Raw genomic sequence first — 20661 nt, 5'->3', positions numbered from 1 at the left:
AACTGTTTTGGGGATTTCTTCCGTTCATAGTCAACTGGGTGGATTACGTAGAGGTCGAAGTTTAGATAGATTGCGGCTTGGTTCGATTGTATATCAGACTACACATTGTTGAGAAGTTGTTGTCTACTCAGAACAAACATTAGGTAATTTCGTAACCCTTTTCACCCCGATTCGTTCCTCACACATGGATCCGTGGTTAGGGTCGCTGATTATTAAATTTTTCTCCTGCGCCGTAGAGGTGCCGGTGATCCAACAGTTAGTAGCAAGGTGGAGCACATGCTGCAGTTAAAGAAGAATAGGATCATTTATTTATCGTCTCTTGCTTCTCATCAAGCACTCTATGTGACAGTTGGTTAGTTAATTGTGGTTGCACCAATCATATGACTTGTGATTAGAAGCTATTTAAAGACCTTAATAGGTCATTGAAGTTAAAAGTAAGGATAGGAAATGGAGAATACTTAGAAGTGAAGGGAAGAGGCACAGTAGCAATAGAGAGTTGTGCTGGAACTAAGTTGATTTCAGATGGTCTGTTTGTACCAAAGATTGATCAAAACTTGTTGAGTGTGGGGAAATTGGTATAAAAGGGATTCAAGGTAATGTTCGAAGAGGGAAGGTGTCTGGTCATTGACTCTAGTGGCAATGAATTGTTTAGGATCAATATGCAGAAGAAGAGTTTCTCATTGAATACATTTGAGGAGGAGTAAGTGACATCTAAGTGTCAGGAAGGAATGACATCAATGTAACAAGCAATTATGAAATTGATGACACAATGTAATGAAAAGATTTTTGAGCTTGAGATAAAATTGGCAGATAACCACATCTTGCAAAAAAACTGCAAATCAAGTGTTCTGAGAACGATAAGTTGCATTTAAAGGTAACTCTTTTGGAGCAGTAGTTGACATCTCTCTCTGATGATAAACTATCATCTTTTGGACATGAAATCTCTGAAGAACATGCTGATAAGATATGAAAAAGATTCTATCTCAGGAGATCGAGAGTGAAACACTAAAACTGGATCATGTGCAACTTTCAAAAGAGAATAGAGGGTTATGTTTCCAAAATCAAAAGTCGAATGAAGAAGCGTCATATGCAAAAGAATTGACATCTGTAGATGCTGTTGAGTTTAAGAATTTAGCTGGTGAGGTGATCAAGCTTTCAATGCAAAATGCAAAAATTTAGAAAGGAATTGTTAGTTGCAAGAAGATTTGTTAATCAAACCATAAATGGTATTAATTGCAAGTATAGTGACAACATGGGACCTTGGGGGAAGAGGAGACACTCTAGCCACTCTCATGAATTTTCTGGAGTAGCTTGTGATGATTTTAAATTATGGTATTTTAATTTAGATGGAATTGCATGCTAGGAAACAATTGGAAGCAACTCTTGAAGCTACACTAGTCGAGAAGGAATTCATAGAAGGCAAATATTGAAGAAACTGGTTTATTGCAAATCAGAGAATCAGATGAGAGATATTTTTACTAAATTTTTCATGTTAGTCGATTTGAGTTTCTTAGGAATAAACTTGGTGTCTGCAGCACTTGAGTTAGGAGGAGATGTTAGTGTGTCAAGGGCTGCGAAGTTATTTTTAATAAGACCGAGTCCTAGGAAGATTTGTTAGCATGTTAGGAGTAGGAATTTAAATTTTGGTTGAGGTTGTTACTTGAAACTTGTATATAAAGGTTGTCATGTTAATGAATTAAATCATCCCTTTCATTCATAATTTTCTATGCTTTTATTAGTTTTTTGCTAAATCAACATATAGTCAAAAAATTTTAAGTGTTGGTAATTTTGACATGCATATGATTATTATATTCAATTAATGATTTAATTAGGCATGTAGTAAATGTGAGACATTTTATGTACAAATGTAACTAGATCTAAGGAGGCTTAATTCTTATCCTTAGTGACAATTATGAAGAGATTGTAAGAGTTTAAAATTGACTTGGATTTTTTTTAAAGACTTAGAGAGTCTATTAGATTTTATGGAAATAGAAAAGCATTTCGAAATTAAAAGAAAAAATACTAGTGGGATATTTTATTTTAAATTTTGAAGACTGTCTGTCGCATTATTGAAATGAGATGAAGTTATTGAAGCCTATTTATAGGTTCGTATAATTGCACATTAAGTGTGCTTGTTTTAGAGTGTTGACTTTGATACTTTGTTTTTATTTTTATTTTATATATTATGTGTACCAAATGTTTTTTCTAAAGTGTAAGATAAATTCAACCTAAATTAATAGTTATGCGAGTTAAATTGTTTACTAAATTCATTGTTTAAATTAAATTTCATAAAAGTAAAATTGTTAAATCAAAACTACATTAACAAACATGATATTTTGATCCCTTTTCTTTCCTTGATAATTTAGCATTACTACCATGTTCTATTCCTTGTTGTAACAAAATACGCAACAAAAATATTGTAATAAAGGTATACCAAGTCTTTTTCATATAGGAATTAAACTTTTTCTCAAACATGTTTGGCAGCGTCCCCGTGTTGGTTGTAGGGATCCTGCATTTCTTGCACCTCCATGGGACCAAACATGCCATAGCTTTCCTCAGGACCACCATCATCCTCGTCACTTGTTTGATCAAGTGCTAGTAATTCTTCCTTATACTTAACGCTGTCCATTCTCGCCTGAAGAACCTTGCCTTCGCTGCCGTACCCTTTAAGCATATAAACCACCTCTTTCATGTTTGGCCGCTTCTCAGGTTCACTTTGCACGCATAGACAAGCAACACTAATTGCTTGTTTCAATTGGTTTTCATCAAAATTTCCTCGAAGCTTCGGATCAACAAGGTCTTTAAACTGCCCTCTAGCTACGAGTGGCTCAGCCCACTCAGTTATACTCCTCTTTACACCACCAGGCAACTTCTCTATAGGCTTTCTTCCAGTGAGAAGCTCAAGCAAAAGAATACCAAAACTGTAAACATCGCAACCATCGGAAACCTTTCCCCACATGGCGTATTCCGGCGCAAGGAATCCTAAAGTACCCTTAACACGGGTTGTCATGTGGCTTACGCCTTCTGGGATTAGCTTTGCAAAGCCAAAATCAGCAACCAGCGGTTCAAAGTCTGAATCCAGCAGGACATTGCTTGCCTTGATGTCTCTGTGAATGATGTGTGGTGTTACCTCATGGTGCAAGTACCTACATATATATATATAGCATCATAACATAAGAAGTCAAAGAAACGTTTTAGAGTTAAAATTTCCTCCCGCTACTTTGTCAACAAATTGAAACTCTGCAATTTTGTAATTGAATCACTCAGTACTTGTAACAGTACGCGCATTATTTTCTTTCTTGAGTTTTCTACTAAATACTGAATTCAATATTGAGTTAAAAATCAGAAAGAAAATGACTGAATATGGAAAGGTGAGTGTTTAATTCTTTATATATTGGTAAGAACAATCCAACTTCATACTGACTCTAAATTAGGCCAATCAGCTTAACAGTACGCGAGTCTAAGCTTCACAGGCTTTAGTTAAAGTCCTTATACATCAGATCGAAGTATCAAGTTTGTTGGTAGATGATAAAGAAACAAAAAATATATATTTATATATATATATATATATAAACATGAAAATTTTTATGCTTTGTCTAAATAAATGCGTTATATACTTAACAAAAGCAAAACTTACGATATGCCTTCTGCAGAAGCAATTGCGATCTTCATTCTCTTTTTCCAATCTAATTGAACCTCACCTGCAAATTGGCCGTGCAGATGAGACAGTAAGCTAAGGTTTGGCATATAATCATAAACTATGAGCCTTTGGTCAGTTCCAACACAGTAACCCCTCAGACCCAACAGATTCTTGTGCCTAACCCTTCCAAGAACTTCAACTTCCACTGCAAACTCCATTTCAGCTTTTGAAGTCATGGATTTTAATTTCTTGACAGCTATCTGTACCATACATTACAAGAACCGAGACCTTTAGGCTTGCTGGTAGAAATTAGAAAATTAACAAAAATAAATCATCCCAGGATCAAATACATCCATGGATAACCTGAAGACCATCACCGGTTTTACCCCAGTAAACACTGCCAAAGCCACCTTCCCCAAGTTTGTTGTCGTCGCAGAAGCCATTGGTGGCAGTGTGCAACTCTTTGTATGTAAACATTCTCCATGTTGTATTCCCTGGAGTAACTACACTTACCCTACAAAACCAAGGCTAAAACTTTTCAACAAAATCTATTCACTATGGAAAGAATACTGATCAATATACGAAGATGGGCGCTGATTTTTGCATACCCTTCATCTTCTTTATCCGAACCACAGCAGCTAAAGGTAGATCCCATAGCTTTTAGGTTATGCGGGTTTGAGTTTCTGAATTGGTAGATTTGCGTTTTTAAACCAGACTTACAGGCATATCTGAAATTTGTCAATGGGGTCAGGCGCAGTGGCCGCCTCTAGCCGGCCTGTCTGTGTCATATATAAAAGTAGCTTCAACGGATTTAACTAAGCGGAACCTGTTTTATTAATAATAATAATTATTATTATTGTAAATATATATCTTAAGAGATAAATCAAACTTGCACACCATACAACATAAATAACTTACATGAGATTCTTGATGATTAAACTTGCTAAGTTGGTTTTGTGCTCAAATCAGATTAATTTGAGTTTTAAAATCCTTAAATTATTTTGGATCTAATTAATTTCAGGTATAAATTATTTCATATTTAACTCAAATTAAATTCAAATCATTTCAACTTCAGGTCATTTTAATTTAAGTTTAATTTACTATACAAATTATATTGAATTGGATACTTTTATATTCAAGTTATTTTTATTTAAATTTGACTATTAATTTTCTAAAATCCACAAACATTAGCTTCTTAATTTAACAATAAAATAAATCAAGTCAAATAAATTATTTATTTAGCTTAATTTTATTACAAAATTGATAACGATCAGAAATAATTTTTGAAATAAAATATAATAAATTCTTATAAATTTAAATCAATTAACCTATAATATATAAAACAATAAGAAGTAAAAGCTTTTGAATTAATGGATCTAATTATTTATTTTATTGTTAAATTCTCATTATAAATATTTTATTGTTAATAAAAATTTAATATAAAAATTCAATATTTTTATTTTTAATAATATTTATTTAATATAAAATTTCGATATATTTTATTGTTAATAACATTATATAATTCAAAAATTGTGGGATAAGCATAAATTAATTAGATTTTTGATTTAAAATAGATAAAAAATTTCTTATAAAATATATATAAATTAAAAAATATTTCTAGGATTTTCAAATAAATCAAATGAAAATAAAATTTCAAATTGTTTAAAGATTTTGATTCAAACAATATCAAACTTTTAACATTTTGAAATATATTACATTCTTTTTTAAAAGTAATTTTACTTGCAAATAATGAAATAATATTTTTATTAAGTGTTTAATGTATTTACAATTTGCTATCAAAATCATATGATATAAGCTGAAATTACATATTTATGATAATAGAAAATGATAGTTACAATTTGCAAGATATAAATTAAAATGAATTAATAGTCTTGGTTATAAGTATTTTTTATTAATTGTTGTAAAAATTATGTTTATTTAAAGTTCAAGACACTTCAATTTATTTGTATAGGTTATTTTGAGTTCCGATAATTTCAAGTATGAGTTATTTTCAGATTGAGTCAGATTCAAATTCGATTAAATTTGGGTTTGGACTAGACGAATTTAAGTTTTTAACTTTTCATTATAAAATGAGGTTGGGTTGTTTGAGTTGAACGTTTGAATTTGAGTAGAATTTATCATTATTTTTATAACACTTTTTACAATATTATTGTACTAACCCAATCCATTCTTGAAAATTTTATTACATTTTTATATTTAATTTTAAAATTTTTAATTTTAATATTATTTCGTGAAAAATAGAACATCGATAATGACAATATATCGCAAAAAAATAGAGAAAGAAAAATAAATAACACATAGATTTTTACATGAAAACCCTTTTGGGAAAAAACCACCGGCAGAGGAGAAGATAATTCATTATGTCGAATTCGAATGATTACAAGAGGAGTAGACTATGTTTCTTTATAGGCTTGTAAAACCATATTCTAATAGAAGGAGTGTAGTAAGGTTGAAACACCTTATTCTAATCAATATCAAATAGATGAAGTATAATAAGGTTAAAAAACTTATTCTAAAATAAAATAAAAGAAGTGTAGTTCTATATGGATTTTACTTTTATTTTATTTTATCACTGTATTTTATTTTAACAAGGACTCGGGTCACTCAATTCTAACAATCTCTACCTTGACACGAACTCTCAATGAATAAGTTCTTCACCACGAACTCTGTATTTTTAGGACACCATAACTCATACCTTTTTACACTAGTTTTATAACCAAGAAAAACACATTTAATGGATCTTGGTTCCAATTTTCCATTATCAACATGAGCATACGCAGGAAACCAAAAATCTTTAAATCAGAATAATTAATAGGATTACCAGACCATACCTCTTGTGGAGTCTTTTTCTCAATGGCAATGGATAGAGATCAGTTGATCAAAAAGCATGCAGTATAGGCTACTTTGACCGAAAACAAATTTGGTAAGTTGGCATTTGATAATATACATCGAACATTCTCCATGATATTTCTGTTCATTCATTCTACAATGTCGTTTTGCTATAGAGTATAACGAACTGTCAAGTGTCCCACGATCCCTTTTGACTTCCATAGTTTATTAAACTTATTAGAATAGAACTCTAAGCCATTGCCTATGCAGAAGTGTTTTATTTGTTTTCTCGTTTATTTTTCAATCATAGTTTTCAAGACTTAAATGCAGAAAACACATCACTTTTCTGCTTCAGGAAAAATGCCCATACTTTTCTGGAAAAATCATCATAAGTGTTAGTTATAATTAGCTCCACCTCTTGAAGGCACTCTGGATGGCTCCTACAGATCAGAATGAATATACTCCAACATTCTCTTCGTGTTATTAATTCTTCTGGTGAATTGAAATCTATTTTGCTTCCCAAAAAATGCAGTGCTCACAAAACTTCAGTTTGCAAATTCCTTTCCTATCAAGAAGTCCTCTTTTGCTCAATTTTGTCATGTCATTCTCACTCATATGCCCTAAGTGCATATGCCAAAGTCTAGTAACATCATCATCTAATAAGGAAGAGGAAGCGACAACTGCATCACCAATAATTGTAGAACCTTGCAAAACATATAACTTGGCAGTCTTTCTCTGCCCTTTCATCACAATGAGGGAACCTTTGGAAATATTCAAAACCCCACTTTTAGTTGTGTATTTATACCCTTTTGAATCAAAAGTACTCAACGGAATCAAATTTCTCTTCAATTTTAGAACATGTCGCACATCATTAAGTGTTCTAACAACTCTGTCAAACATCTTAACTTTAATCATTCCAATACTTGCGATTTTACATGAAGCATTATTTCTCATCAAAACAACACCTTCACACACTGTTTTGTAAGTTGTAAACCAATCCCGATTAGGACTCATGTGGAAGGTACAACCCGAATCAAGGATCCACTCCTCGCTCACTTTAGAATTGTTGATAGAAGTGACTAGAAATTCACCATCACTATAGTCTTCTACAACATCAGCTTCACCAGATTTTTCTGGTTATTTTTCCTTTTGATTCGCAGCCTCCCTTTTGAAATTGTTTTACAGCTTATAACACTCATATTTAATGTGTCATTTCTTCTTGCAGAAGTTACAAGTTTTACCTATGTTTGAAGACTTCAATCTATGCTTAGATTTACCGTGAGGATTCTGTTCCTGTGTCCTTCCACAATCATCATCAGCATTTTGATCTTGTCTCCCACGAACAATGAGACCCTCTCTTTGAGAGTTGGGTTTAACCATAAGATACTCCATTTTATCATACGAGGTCAAAGGATCACAAACCTCATCAAATGTGAGAGACTCGCGGCTATATAATATCGTGTATTTAAAGGTTGAATAAGACGAGGGCAACAAACAAAGTAGAATCAACCCTAGATCTTCCTTATCATACTTAACTTCCATGGCCTCTAAGTCTGAGAGAATTTTTTAAACACTGTTAAGTGTTCATGCAAAGATGTACCTTCCTGCAAACAATGAGAATAAAAACGCTGCTTCATATGTAGCTTACTAGTTAGAGTTTTCAACATACATATTTGTTCCAACCTCTTCCATAATGCAATGACATTTTCCTCCTTCATCACATCCTACAAAATCTCGTTAAACAAATGCAGATGTAACTGTGTTAACTCCTTTCGATCTTTACACCTTTTCTCTTCCTCCGTCAATGTCAAAGGCATCTTATCTATCCCTAGCAGGGCATCTTCTAAGTTCATCTGTATCTTTATCTGTCAAAATGTGAATCTGGTGTTGTGATTCAACAGTAGAATTTCATACTTTAAAGACACCATTATTGTGATTGACATAAACAACCAGGAAGCTCTGATACCAATTTATGAAAAATAGAACGATGATAATGACAATGTATCGCAAAAAAGAGAGAAAGAAAATAAAGAACACACAGATTTTTACATGAAAACCCTTTCGAGAAAAAAACCACGGGCAAAGGAGAAGATAATTCACTATGTCAAATTCGAATGATTATAAGAGAAGTAGAATATATCTATTTATAGGCTTGTAAAACCATATTCTAATAGGAGTGTAGTAAGGTTGAAACACCTTATTCTAATCAATATAAAATAGATGAAGTGTAATAAGGTTAAAAAACCTTATTCTAGAATAAAATAAAACAAGTGTAGGTCTATATGGATTTTAGTTTTATTTTATTTTATCACTGTATTTTATTTTAACAACGATTCAGATCACTCAATTATAACAATCTCTAACTAAATATCAGGTAAGAGCGAACTTCGATAGTTTACCAATTGTAATAAAATAATTTCTTCAAAGAATTGGGATTTTTTTATTTAAAATTTTTATAAGTGTGTTATATGCCTCACCCTTCTCTACTAATGACCATGTTAGGTGTCCACCTCGCTAGGGGCCATTACCTCACTGAGGATAAAAGCCTTGATGTGCCTCATCTACCACTTGGAAGGCTCATCAACTTGTCGCCACATAGACTATGAAGGCTCAATGAGGTGTTACGTGGCTCAAGGGATACACACCAGTACATGTGTTAACAAGACTACACGACTCATCTTATGGATTCCCAAAGGGAGAGACTTGGCTAGGAGTATTTATATATAGGCTTCTACTTACTAGGAGAAGGGTAGAACTCTAAGAAATCTATCAAACTTTTGGCACCTTACTGTGTGAACCACCTATTAAAAATTAGGTTCCATCCTCTTTATTTATATATCTTCTCACCTTTTCAAACCACATCAACATTTGGTGTGGTTAGTGTGAATCGAATATGAGATTAGATACCTTATAGTTTCTTATAGAAAATCTTAGTGAAACTTTCTCCAACTACCAACCTTTGAATTAAATAATCTTCTAGCTACCACCAATTACCCTTTGACCTCCAATTCACCTTAATATCCATTAAACCTTTATGATCTAAGAAGTAACATTTGCAATGAGAATGTTTGGACAACTCTCCAAAGAATTTTGCCTTCACCACAAATACTATGGCTATACCAAATGCTAAATGATTAGATCACACCAAATCCAAACTCCAATTCTCAACAAATATCCAAGCTCTAAGAATAAATGAAAATAATATGAGAATAATTGGATCAACAACATGAACAAAACCCTAAGTTAACCTTACAAATTGCTCAACTTCTGCAAGAATTTTATGCAACTCCAGATAACTCGTAACATCAAACACCTAAAGTAATGAAGAATCAACCTCTTCCCATCTTAGCCATTGACAAAAGAATCCCGTGAATAATCATCAAACTTTTCCACCAACACTTCTCACACCTTTTGAAAACCAAGTGAAAGCCATTAAAAACAGTTGCAAACCTTACAACGTACAAAGATGGATGATGTAGAATGTATACTCTTCTCAAATAACCCTTTACCCTTAAAGTCAAATGTATGCCACCTACCGTCAGATCATCTAAATAGAAAATAATGGAAAAAGAGACCCACTGTATAATTTATTTTAATTTATTTTAATAATAAATATATGGATGTCATGGTGTCACTAACATACTTATGCATAGTATTCTTGATTACTCTTATAAACCGTGCTAGAACTTAGTATCTATCTTTATCGCCCAGTTCAATACACACCTTTGAGTAGTCGGGCTGTAGTTGATGAGTCTTTTAGTATCAATCTTAGCTAATAACGTGATTATTAAAAACCCAATAAACCTACATTCTATTATACAAAATAAATGTAAGCCTTTTAGAGAATACATTCGTCGAATGGGGTGATGATGGAAACTAGAAACATAAATGAGAAATTAGAAACTTAACTTGATGCAAAATCCTGAGATTGAATTTTAAGAGCCTAAAAAGTCAACTCAAAGTTTATGACTCTTGCTTGCAACCCGAGCAACTTCTTGCAAAAGTATCTTCTAGAACAAAGTTCTTGGATTCAAATCTGAAATTTTTTAGTAAGAATTAGATGATAGGTAAATTGAAAATTTAGAATTTAAGAATCAAACAAGAAAGCTAAGAAGAAGGTAAAAATATCCTTGAAAACAGAGCAAGCAACAAGGCTTTCTTAGGCACCAAGTTAACTTGTGATAAAGGGATCTTTGAAGACCTTCAAAAACCTAGAAAATTCAACGACATGGATGATAACTTAACTAATAAACTCTACAATTAAATAACTAAAGAAAAGAAATAATGTTGATAGATGGATTGAAGAAAAGAAAAAGGAAGATGAATAGTGTTGATTGAAAATAGTAGGATAGATAATCTAGCTTCATGTGGTGAACTTGCACCAAAAAAGAACTATATTCGCCTTTAAGTAACCCTTGCAATCAACACTTGCGCATGTTGAATTTTTTATGAACCTTCTCCATAATCTTGAAGAATTAAATGAAAAAGTTCAGTAAAAAAAAGAAATAAGAAACTAGTTTTTTAATAAAATTTCCCTTGGAGTGTTTTATTAATAAAAATTAAGCAAATTACATTCCAAGGTGGTCATCCATACCTTTGTATTTATAATAATTTCTAAGTCCTACTTGAACCCTAATAGTTAATAAACCTCTTGGGACCTAGTCAACTATATTAAACCTCTTTTAACTTAGTCAAACTAATTGTCAAATAAGTACATGGATTGTGCAAAGATTTTTATTAAATAATATCAACCACTTACTTGATTATCAAGTCATTATTTATTAATCCTATAATTAAAAATTAATAAAATAAATATATTTACTTGGAGTTCAAGTTGTGGCCATGTGTAATGTCTTTTACTAAACATGGCAGTCAAATTTGTTACAAAATTTTCCAATGTTTCTTGCATGACAACAAACACCAAAATTACTAAATTTCAATGACTATCTTAAAGAAAGCATTTACATGATGCAAATGGATCTGGCAAATGGATGTCAAGACATCATTCTTCAACGACTATCTTAAAGAAAGCATTTACATGATGCAACCCACTTGATATATAGCTAAATGAAACGAGCATAAAGTTTCCAAACTGCTTAGATCTATATATTGACTTAGGCAAGCATCTCACTAATGGAATCAAAGATTTGATCAAGAGATCAGGACTTTTGGATTTGAGAAAAACGTAGATGAACCTTGTGTTTATAAACATATAGAGGATGGAAAGATGGTCTTTCTCGTTCTATATGTCAATGACATTGTACTCATTGGGAATGATGTACGGACTTGGGAGAAGCTAAATTTCTTCTAGATATTCGAATTCTAAGGGATCAAAAGAAAACAATGATAGGTTTATCTAAAGGGTTTTTTTTACTTCTACTTTCGTTTTAAGTTTTTGTTTTATTTTATTCTACTTTTTTCGTTTCTTACATATGAAAATAAAAAAAGGGGAAAGGGAGAAGAAACTCACCTAGTGTTTGAGTTTTGAACATTGTGGATGGCTAAGGTAGCCACTTTCGGTGAAAAGTGGCCGGAAACCAAAGGGTTTTCCATCGTCGTTTTGAACCACGGAGTGATTTTTCGAGATTGTTATCTCCAGATCCTTGTTCTACACAAAAAAAAAGAGTTTTAAAGGTTTTGGGGCAATTTTTCGGCCATTGTGCATGGCGGCACCATCGCCGGTGACCGGCGGCCGCCACAGTGGCCGATAGCTAGATTCTGGGGTACCTAAAGAGAAATAAAGGATGAATTTTGGTTTTTTTTTATTGAAAGGCTATTCAAATGATTTTTTTTGTTTTGATTTTATTATTTATAATAGGATCAATATTATGTCGTTTTGGGCCTAAGCTTCAGGCACCAAAACGGCGTCGTTTTAACAATAACCCAAGACTCGACCCGATAGCACTAAAGATCCGCATGTTTTTTAAACAAATGGTATATTTGCGCGCGCGACCCTTCAGCCATTGCAACGCGTTGCAATTTAGCCCTCTTCGTTCCTTTTTTTTTCCTTTTAATTTTGCCCGATAATTTTATATTTGTTTCATCCTCGTCCCTTAAGAAACGACGCGCATAAGGACAAGGGATATTTTCCCATTTGGTCCCTATCGTTTTTAGCGCATTTTATTTTGATCATTGTTAGTCCATTTTTATTATTTTTAATTTGTACCCCGAATTTCATTTCGATTTCAATTCAATCCTTAGTCTATTTAACTTCAATTTTTTATTTATTTTTTTAAAAAATGGTTTTATTTAATATTTCATTTAATATTTTATTTATTTATTTTCAATTTTTAATCAAACTTATATTAGTTTTTATTTATTTATTTACTTATTATTATTTTTATTGGCTTGTTTTATTTTTATTTTCGCCCTTATTATTGTTACTTATTTATTTATTACTTTTATGTACTTTCAAAACTTAGATTATTATTATTATTATTATTATTATTATTATTATTATTATCATTATTGTTATTTATATTGTCATTTTCATCATTATTAATGTTTATGCATATTAACATTATGATTTATTAATATCAATGTCATTATTACTCCAAATTCATGTCGCACTATCATTATTCACTAAGTATGACCCTTTTTATGTTTTAACCGTCTTTATACTATAATCAAATAAACTAAACATATCATTTTAATATTACATTAATTTTTACCCAAATTCGTATAAAAGGAAAATTTCAAAAATAAAGGCATTATTCCGTATTTGGAAATTCGAGAAGTCGTGCCCTAACTTACTGGGTTTCGATTTTTCTCGCGTTGAACCTAAATAACCGAATATCCTTTTAAAATTAAAATAAATGAGGTTTAAATAAAAAAATAAAAGGCAAGCTTATTCTCAAAAATACGAGGTGTCGTGTCCTAACTTATGGGATGTGACATTTTGTTACTTCGAGATAAGGAGGTGTCTTACACATTTTGATTTATTCGAGTAATTTTAATTAAAAATAACACAATATAAAGAGGGATCGTATTTTAAATTCTTTTCGAATTTTTAATTTTCGACACCAAGACATTAAGTAATCAACTAGGTACCAATTTTGGGCGTATCGAGGGTGCTACTCCTTCCTCGTGCATAACCGACTCCAGAACCCGTTTTCTAGATTTTTGTAGACTGAAAAAAAATGTTTTAATAAATCAAATGATTTATTAAAACGATCAAATTGCGAGGTGATCCGAGCACACCTAATAAAAAGGATTTGGTGGCAACTCCCATTTTCGTTTTCAAAATAAAAGTCGACCTAGATTTTTCAAAAAATGGTTTCGACAACGTTATTTTTAGATACCAATAAATAATTTGATTATACATTAATATATAATTTTAATTTGTATTTACTTATTCTTGTTATTTGTTTTACTTCATTTTAATTTTTTTATGTCAAAATATTTTGCGTTGTGTTATAAAATAAAAAGAGAAAAGTAAAAATAAAAAGAATGAGAGAGCAAAGAAAGAGCGTATTTTATTGATCAATCCGAATAATCTGCAGTGTTTCTCTAAAGTCTAGATTTATAGAAATAAGAAGTATAAATGAAATGGAACTCTACTTCTAATTACTTTTAGAGTTTAAAGTACATAAAACTTATCTAGATCTTGATGGACATCCACTTAATAAAATATTCATAACACTTTTCATTGGATGTCCATTTGTAGATAATGTGTCTTGTTAAAACCTTACTAAAATAAAAACCCTGTAGGAAAAAAATTCCTAGAGAAGGAAAAAGAGTACACATATCTATAATACGCATAATATGTTGCCTCATTAAAAACCTTATCAGGAAAACCCAATGGCACAAAACATCGGTTAAGGGAAAAAGAGTACTGCGCTTATTTACTCTCTCTTATGAAAACATCACATACTTTCTCATATTCTACGTATTCAATCTTGAGTACTAGTTTTTCAAATGACTATTTGAATATATTTGCTAAGCATTTATATCACCATTCTTTTAAAAGTCATGAGTGAGGGAAAATTTGGGGGAAAATATATTTTGATCTCTTTAGGAGTTTCAACAATAATCATAGCAAACTTTAATCATGATTCTTCTATAAAAATACAAATAGGATTTCATTCAGCTATTATTTCTCTCCCCTAATCTCGGGAAAACTATAAAAATAGTAATCACCAATCATGTCATAATTAGATCTCCAATACATTCAAAACATCTAATAATACAAAGAGACTCGTAATTAATATATATTCCCTACTTTCTTTAATGACTCACTCATCTTTGTGCGTTGTGGTAGAGCAATTGGAATATATATGCACATACAAAAGTTCAAAGATGAGAAATATTTAGCTCTTGACCAAAAACCAATTGTAATGGGGAGTATTTATAACTTATTGGCTTGATGCGTACAATACGTAAATCAACATAATCTCATGTTGAAACAGAAAATTTTAGTTCTCATAAGTAATTATTTAGATATTAATCGGATCGTTCAATCAATAATTTCTCTAAATCATTATGCACATAAATAACAAGTTTTTTATGAAATTTTTTCAAACTCAATCAATAAAAGACTGAGATATAAACTCATAAGCTTTAGAAATATGAATTATCTTAATTGCATAATCTGAAATTATTTATTTAAATAAGTAATCTTGGAAATGACAGGTTGCAAATTTATAACACATATGTGATTATTTTGTAGATGCATCTACAAAAATCACATAATATCAAAACTGTGGCGCCCCAAACCCGACTGGGACAGTCTGACCCAAATTTTGAACGTCACATTAGCCACCGAAGTGACTCTCCATTTAAACCACCACAAAACACACCAACCGACCAATCACACCACACAATTAATCATGAAATATTTAATAAAAACTTAATATCATGCTTTCGTTGTGCTACTCTGATCAACAATCAACAATTAACAATAAGGCTAATTCACAATTTAATATTTAACAGAAAATTACCTCAAAAACTTGAGTTAAACATACATGCATGCAATAAGATATTTTTTAAAAGGCTATATTTGTAGGGACTTGGAAAATCGTTTAGTTTAAAAATGTATAATTATATTTAAAATGTAATATATAGTAATATGTTAGGAAAAACATCATTTCACAAAGTTTAACATTAGTATTGTAGGATTAAATGTATAAGTCTTGTTTTGGAAAATATATTAAAGCATCTCGCACAACCTCATAACATTATTAGTTAACTAGTTAGAAAACATTTAACAGTTTACATGACTTGACCAAATTTTGTGTTGCATCTCATGCATACTAATCACATGTTTGTATCCAAATCACACATAAAACATCTAAGGATTACCTTGATGACCAATGACTCTTCAACCTACACTTACAAGTTAGTTGAACAGTTATTAAAACTAATTGTCAAACAATCATAATCCATCATTCAATCATCTATCTAGTGCAATGATAAAAGTTTTAAACCAAACAATTAAATAGTCCATAGTGTCCAATTACAACCCAAAAATTATAAGTTTAATACTAAATCCCATAACTTGGTCCTACATTGCCTTCCACATTGGGTTTGGGAACACGACATACCTCGGTATAGGCTCGACATGGATCACTTGGATGACTCACTCCCACACCTCTTCACAAGCTAAGTCACTACAGTATTATAAATGAGAGGGTGAGTTTCTAAAAGCTCAGTGAGTGCTCAAACATACTATAAATAAACACATTTGTTAGGTTAAAAGGTGAAAAATAATAACGATTCTCATATTATTGCGGTCTACACAAATTAGTAACTTACACTACACAACAATTCTTATAAAATAAGCAGTGCATATATAATAAGTAATTTGCATAAAATGGGCAGATCACATAAATTATCAATTCGTACCAAACATTTGTTCATATGAAATAACAATTCTTACTAAATGACAGGTCATGCAAAATAATAGTTCGAATGAAATATCAGTTCATACTGAATAACAATTCATGCAAAATAACAGTTCATGCTCCATCATAACTCATATGTATCAAATAACAATAAATTGGCATTTTTGTGATTATGAAACATATAGGGGACTCTATCACCACCGATAAGTGGGCTCTATCACCTCACATCGGATAAACAAATCTCTAAAACACACCACGTGACTCATAAAGTCGTACGATATCTCCATGTAAGTGTAAAACGTATGCTCACACTCTCCAAACACACCACGCTATCTACGGTGAATGTAGTTATTCTCGACATTCCCTTATCTCTCCAGCGTATCTCCGGGCCACAATTCCCATCACAATAAAAAGGGTGAGTACTCACAATCCTATGGCATGCCAACTATATTCAATGGTTCCATAAGGTCACAATGCCAAATCTCTATAACACATTCATAATATTCAATATAATAGGGCTCACAATTAAGCAGAGCTTGCACATTATAACACAGTTCACAATTCATAATTCGCAATAAAGTATGGTTTGCAAATAATATCACTCCCATGCAACATATATTGCACTCATAATCACAATGCACATATCATTCATGACATAGCTCACATAAATCATTGTTCGCATATTTTATTTAGCATAGGGCATGCAATAACTTAGGTTACATACAATACAACTCAAAATCTCTCAATTCACAGTTTGAAATATTAATACAGTTCGCCATATTAATATAGATCACCAAATTAACACAGTTCGACATAATAATATAATTCACCAAGTTAACATGGTTCACAATATAACACAGTACACAAATATAATTGGCTCGCACTATAGTTGAACTCGTACTTAGCATTTCACGGTAATATAATTTTGCACTAATAAAAGCTCGCAATATCGTAAAACTCATAATTCACTTACGAGTTCGTGCATGCATAAATGTGCATTATCGATAAAATTCATATGTTATAAAAATTCATACTATAATATTTATTTTTATATCTGTTTGCAAGCATTACATAATCATATACGAATATATATTACATATATATATACATAACTATTTAGTAACCTTTGTCACGTCAAATTTTAGCATACATTAAAAGGCCCGTATACATTTATATATACTAGATAAAACATAACCTATAAACATATATATTATATAATAGCCCATGTATATAATATATATACAACCCCACATGCTTATATATATGTATATTACCAAAACCCATTAATATACATACTATATATAAAATAAAGCCCATGTATATACTCAATGATTCAACCAAATTTGTAAAGATTTGCACAAGGAAGAAGTCAAGGTTCACATATTAATTAAACAGGGGATTCACATATGTTACCTTAGCCTGTGTACCAGAGTTTAAATGTAGTATATCAAACCACTCACCTTAGTAATTATTGCTTCAACTACCATGCTCAAATAAGCTTCTATTTGCCTTTGTCCATGGTTGTAAAGGCTCCCTAATGAATTGTCACTTTTCATACACATCAAACACCTTACAAAGGCATTACGAACATCAACAAACACCATTAAATAATTTGCAAATCATAAATCAAAGCCTATTAACCTCTATACCGAAAATTTAACTAGTTTTATCGAAATATGTGTTTAACCACTCAAATTAACACTTTACAAAGGCATTACGAACATCAACAAACACCATTAAATCATTTCCAAATCATAAATCAAAGCCTATTAACCTCTATACCGAACATTTAACTAGTTTTATCGAAATATGTGTTTAACCACTCAAATATCACTTCTAAGCTTAGATTTCAACTTCATACATCCTAAATATATCTAATTACATATTTAAACCATCAATTTTACCCAATTCACCGATTTAAGTTTTTTTTTGGAAAAATCAAGCTTATGTGATCTTTTAAAAAGGGGAAAACATTCAATTTGTTAAATTAAGATCAAATACCTTTTAATTAGATTAAAATAATTTAGAAATCACTTTAAAACCAAAGGTTAGCCGAGAAATACGAGATCTACCATTTTCAAGCAAAAAATCAACTTAAAATCAAATGATATATTGAGATCTAGATTAAATCATTTAAATATCGAATTGAAATAGCAGCTTACTTAGTTTAATCATAAAAAGTTAGAATCCCACCTCAATTTTGCAAAATCAGCGAGCTATAGAGCTAATTCAAGCTAAAACGTGTGAAGATCTCTTAAGGATTTTAAGGATGAAAACATGAGTGTTCTTCAAATTTAAAAAGAGATTTTGTGTTTAGAGAGCTTAGGAATCAAAAAGGATGAACTAATTTTGAGAGAAAAGCTTTGATTTGGTGTTTGGTAAATTTTTGAAGAAGATGAAGATTGAGAGGGAAGGAGAGGTGGGGGTTGTTAAATAGGCAACCCATTTTTAAAAATTGGGTCATTTCTCATTTAACCACCTTCAGTTTCTTTCATTTTTCAAATAGGTCATTGTTTTTCAATTAAAACCAATTTCAAAATTATTTTCAAATCAAATCTCGTTTTTTAAAATCAGTTTTAATCAAATTAGTTCTCGAACACCTAATTTTAATTTCTTAACCTAAAATTATTAATTCTAATTATTTTAATATTTTAATTAATTAATTCCTAATTATTTAATTATATAATCTAATTACGGTTTTCGGTTCACTAACCCTCGATTTACTTACCTGATTCTCCTAACCCAGTTTTTAGGATGTGACAAAAATCATCCACATGATGGATGAATGGACCCATATTCATTTCAGAAATGTAAGACATTAAATCTCAACTTTAGCTAGTGAGTTTCTAATAATCAATTTTCATTGAGAACAAGCAACAAATGAGAATTCTTTAAATTAAAGAATCTTTTGATTCTTCAGTGAATCCATATGAATTCTCAATTAATTTTCGCATATCTAGAATGGTCTAACTAGTCACGCCAAGTAAATGTATTTATATAAGTAAACTTTTGGTTTACTTTAACATGCATTTCAATTCTACTAATAATGTCAATATAAATTGTGACAAATTAATAATCTTGTCATTACATTTTACTTTGTATCTACATATAAGTACTATTGTGACATTTACTATTGAAAATATCTAAACCAATGTGAAGTCTAGAATGTCACTAAGTCAACAAAATAAATATAAATTCCAAACAAATAAATGCAATATTGGCTTGGGAATATACCAAAATCTTCAAATATTCAAAAGAAATGATTATAAAATTTATTATATTTATTGTAGACATTCACTTCAAGGAATGTGCAAAAGTAATTCAAAAATAATGTAAGCATATATCATATATTTTACCAATAAGATTATATAGATATCATCTGCTTCAAGGAATGATAGATTAGTATAAATCATTGAGCATTTTGTACTAAGAATAAATATTTGGAAACATTTTGAATCACCCATCTTCTTCTTATCTATTTGTCAACAATGGCAATAAGTTAAATTTTCATAATTGTTATGAATTGCTACATTCATTTCAGGGAATAGAGCAAAACTGGTGGGACAAATAAGTCTTTGTTTTGTTTAGCCATAATGAGATATGAGATCAATTCAAAATACTTTTCAAGCCCTTTTAATAAGAGTTTTGCATAATCAATTAACTACAAAGAATAACTGGCTAGGTCATGTATAGAAACAAGCCTAAATTAAATATATCAATAAAAGTCACATCTCAAACATAAAAATATGACATAATGAAAAATTAGCAATTTTTTCCTTTCATAACCATCATCATAAACATTCATGAAATTTAATTCAAAATCTAACCATTCATGCTCATAGGATTTTCATTTACAATTGCTCATGTCATTTCTCTAAATAATTAACACATGGAATAATATAAAACGTATGAACTACTACCTTTAACAATTCTTTGAACTAAGTCAAATTTGAATAACCATAAAATCCATTGGTTTATTAACACAAATTTGCATACTAGATATGTTTTAATCAAATATATTATATAATTATAAAACCTACTTTAAAAATATCAATAAATAAATTAATATTTATTTTCATGAAAAGTTGAGATGTTTAAAATAATATGTAACCCATGTAATCAAAACTTAAAAAGATGACCATCTCAAATATTCAAACCATATATCAAGTTGATTTAACATTTAAAGATGTACCTCTTTTTTTTCTACGTTGAGTCTTGACGACTTTATCAAGAAGTAAGCAAATTAAACTCCAATAGTAGACTTTAAATCCAATCAAAATCTATTAATATCAAACTTTGAGAATGGATCTTATTTTCCAAGTGCACAAC

General features: G+C 30.7%; 1 protein-coding gene across 1 annotated transcript; it reads right to left on the bottom strand.

The window, feature by feature from the left end:
- Positions 1-2254: 2254 nt before the first annotated feature.
- On the bottom strand, positions 2255-4418 carry LOC105778827 (PTI1-like tyrosine-protein kinase At3g15890). Its single transcript, XM_012602586.2, has 4 exons — positions 4249-4418; positions 4004-4154; positions 3638-3900; positions 2255-3146 (listed from the first exon to the last, which is right to left on the bottom strand). Exons 1-4 carry the CDS (start codon positions 4293-4295, stop codon positions 2468-2470), a joined length of 1140 nt encoding a protein of 379 aa, XP_012458040.1. The 5' UTR covers positions 4296-4418; the 3' UTR covers positions 2255-2467.
- Between the last annotated feature and the right edge of the window lie 16243 nt (positions 4419-20661).

This window comes from Gossypium raimondii, chromosome 4 (assembly GCF_025698545.1).
Source record: "Gossypium raimondii isolate GPD5lz chromosome 4, ASM2569854v1, whole genome shotgun sequence".
NCBI classification, from domain to species: Eukaryota; Viridiplantae; Streptophyta; class Magnoliopsida; order Malvales; family Malvaceae; genus Gossypium; species Gossypium raimondii.
Note: the sequence above shows the minus strand (reverse complement) of the source record. Positions and strands in the feature narration are given on the sequence as shown.

What these genes read in the sequence shown, in the direction of transcription:
- LOC105778827 (XM_012602586.2), bottom strand. Translation starts at nt 4,295, where the DNA reads ATGGGATCTACCTTTAGCTGCTGTGGTTCGGATAAAGAAGATGAAGG. An exon ending in AAACCGGTGATGGTCTTCAG is followed by an intron (nt 3,901 to 4,003) that starts GTTATCCATGGA and finishes TGTATGGTACAG; the next exon opens with ATAGCTGTCAAGAAATTAAA. An exon ending in GCTTCTGCAGAAGGCATATC is followed by an intron (nt 3,147 to 3,637) that starts GTAAGTTTTGCT and finishes ATATATATGTAG; the next exon opens with GTACTTGCACCATGAGGTAA.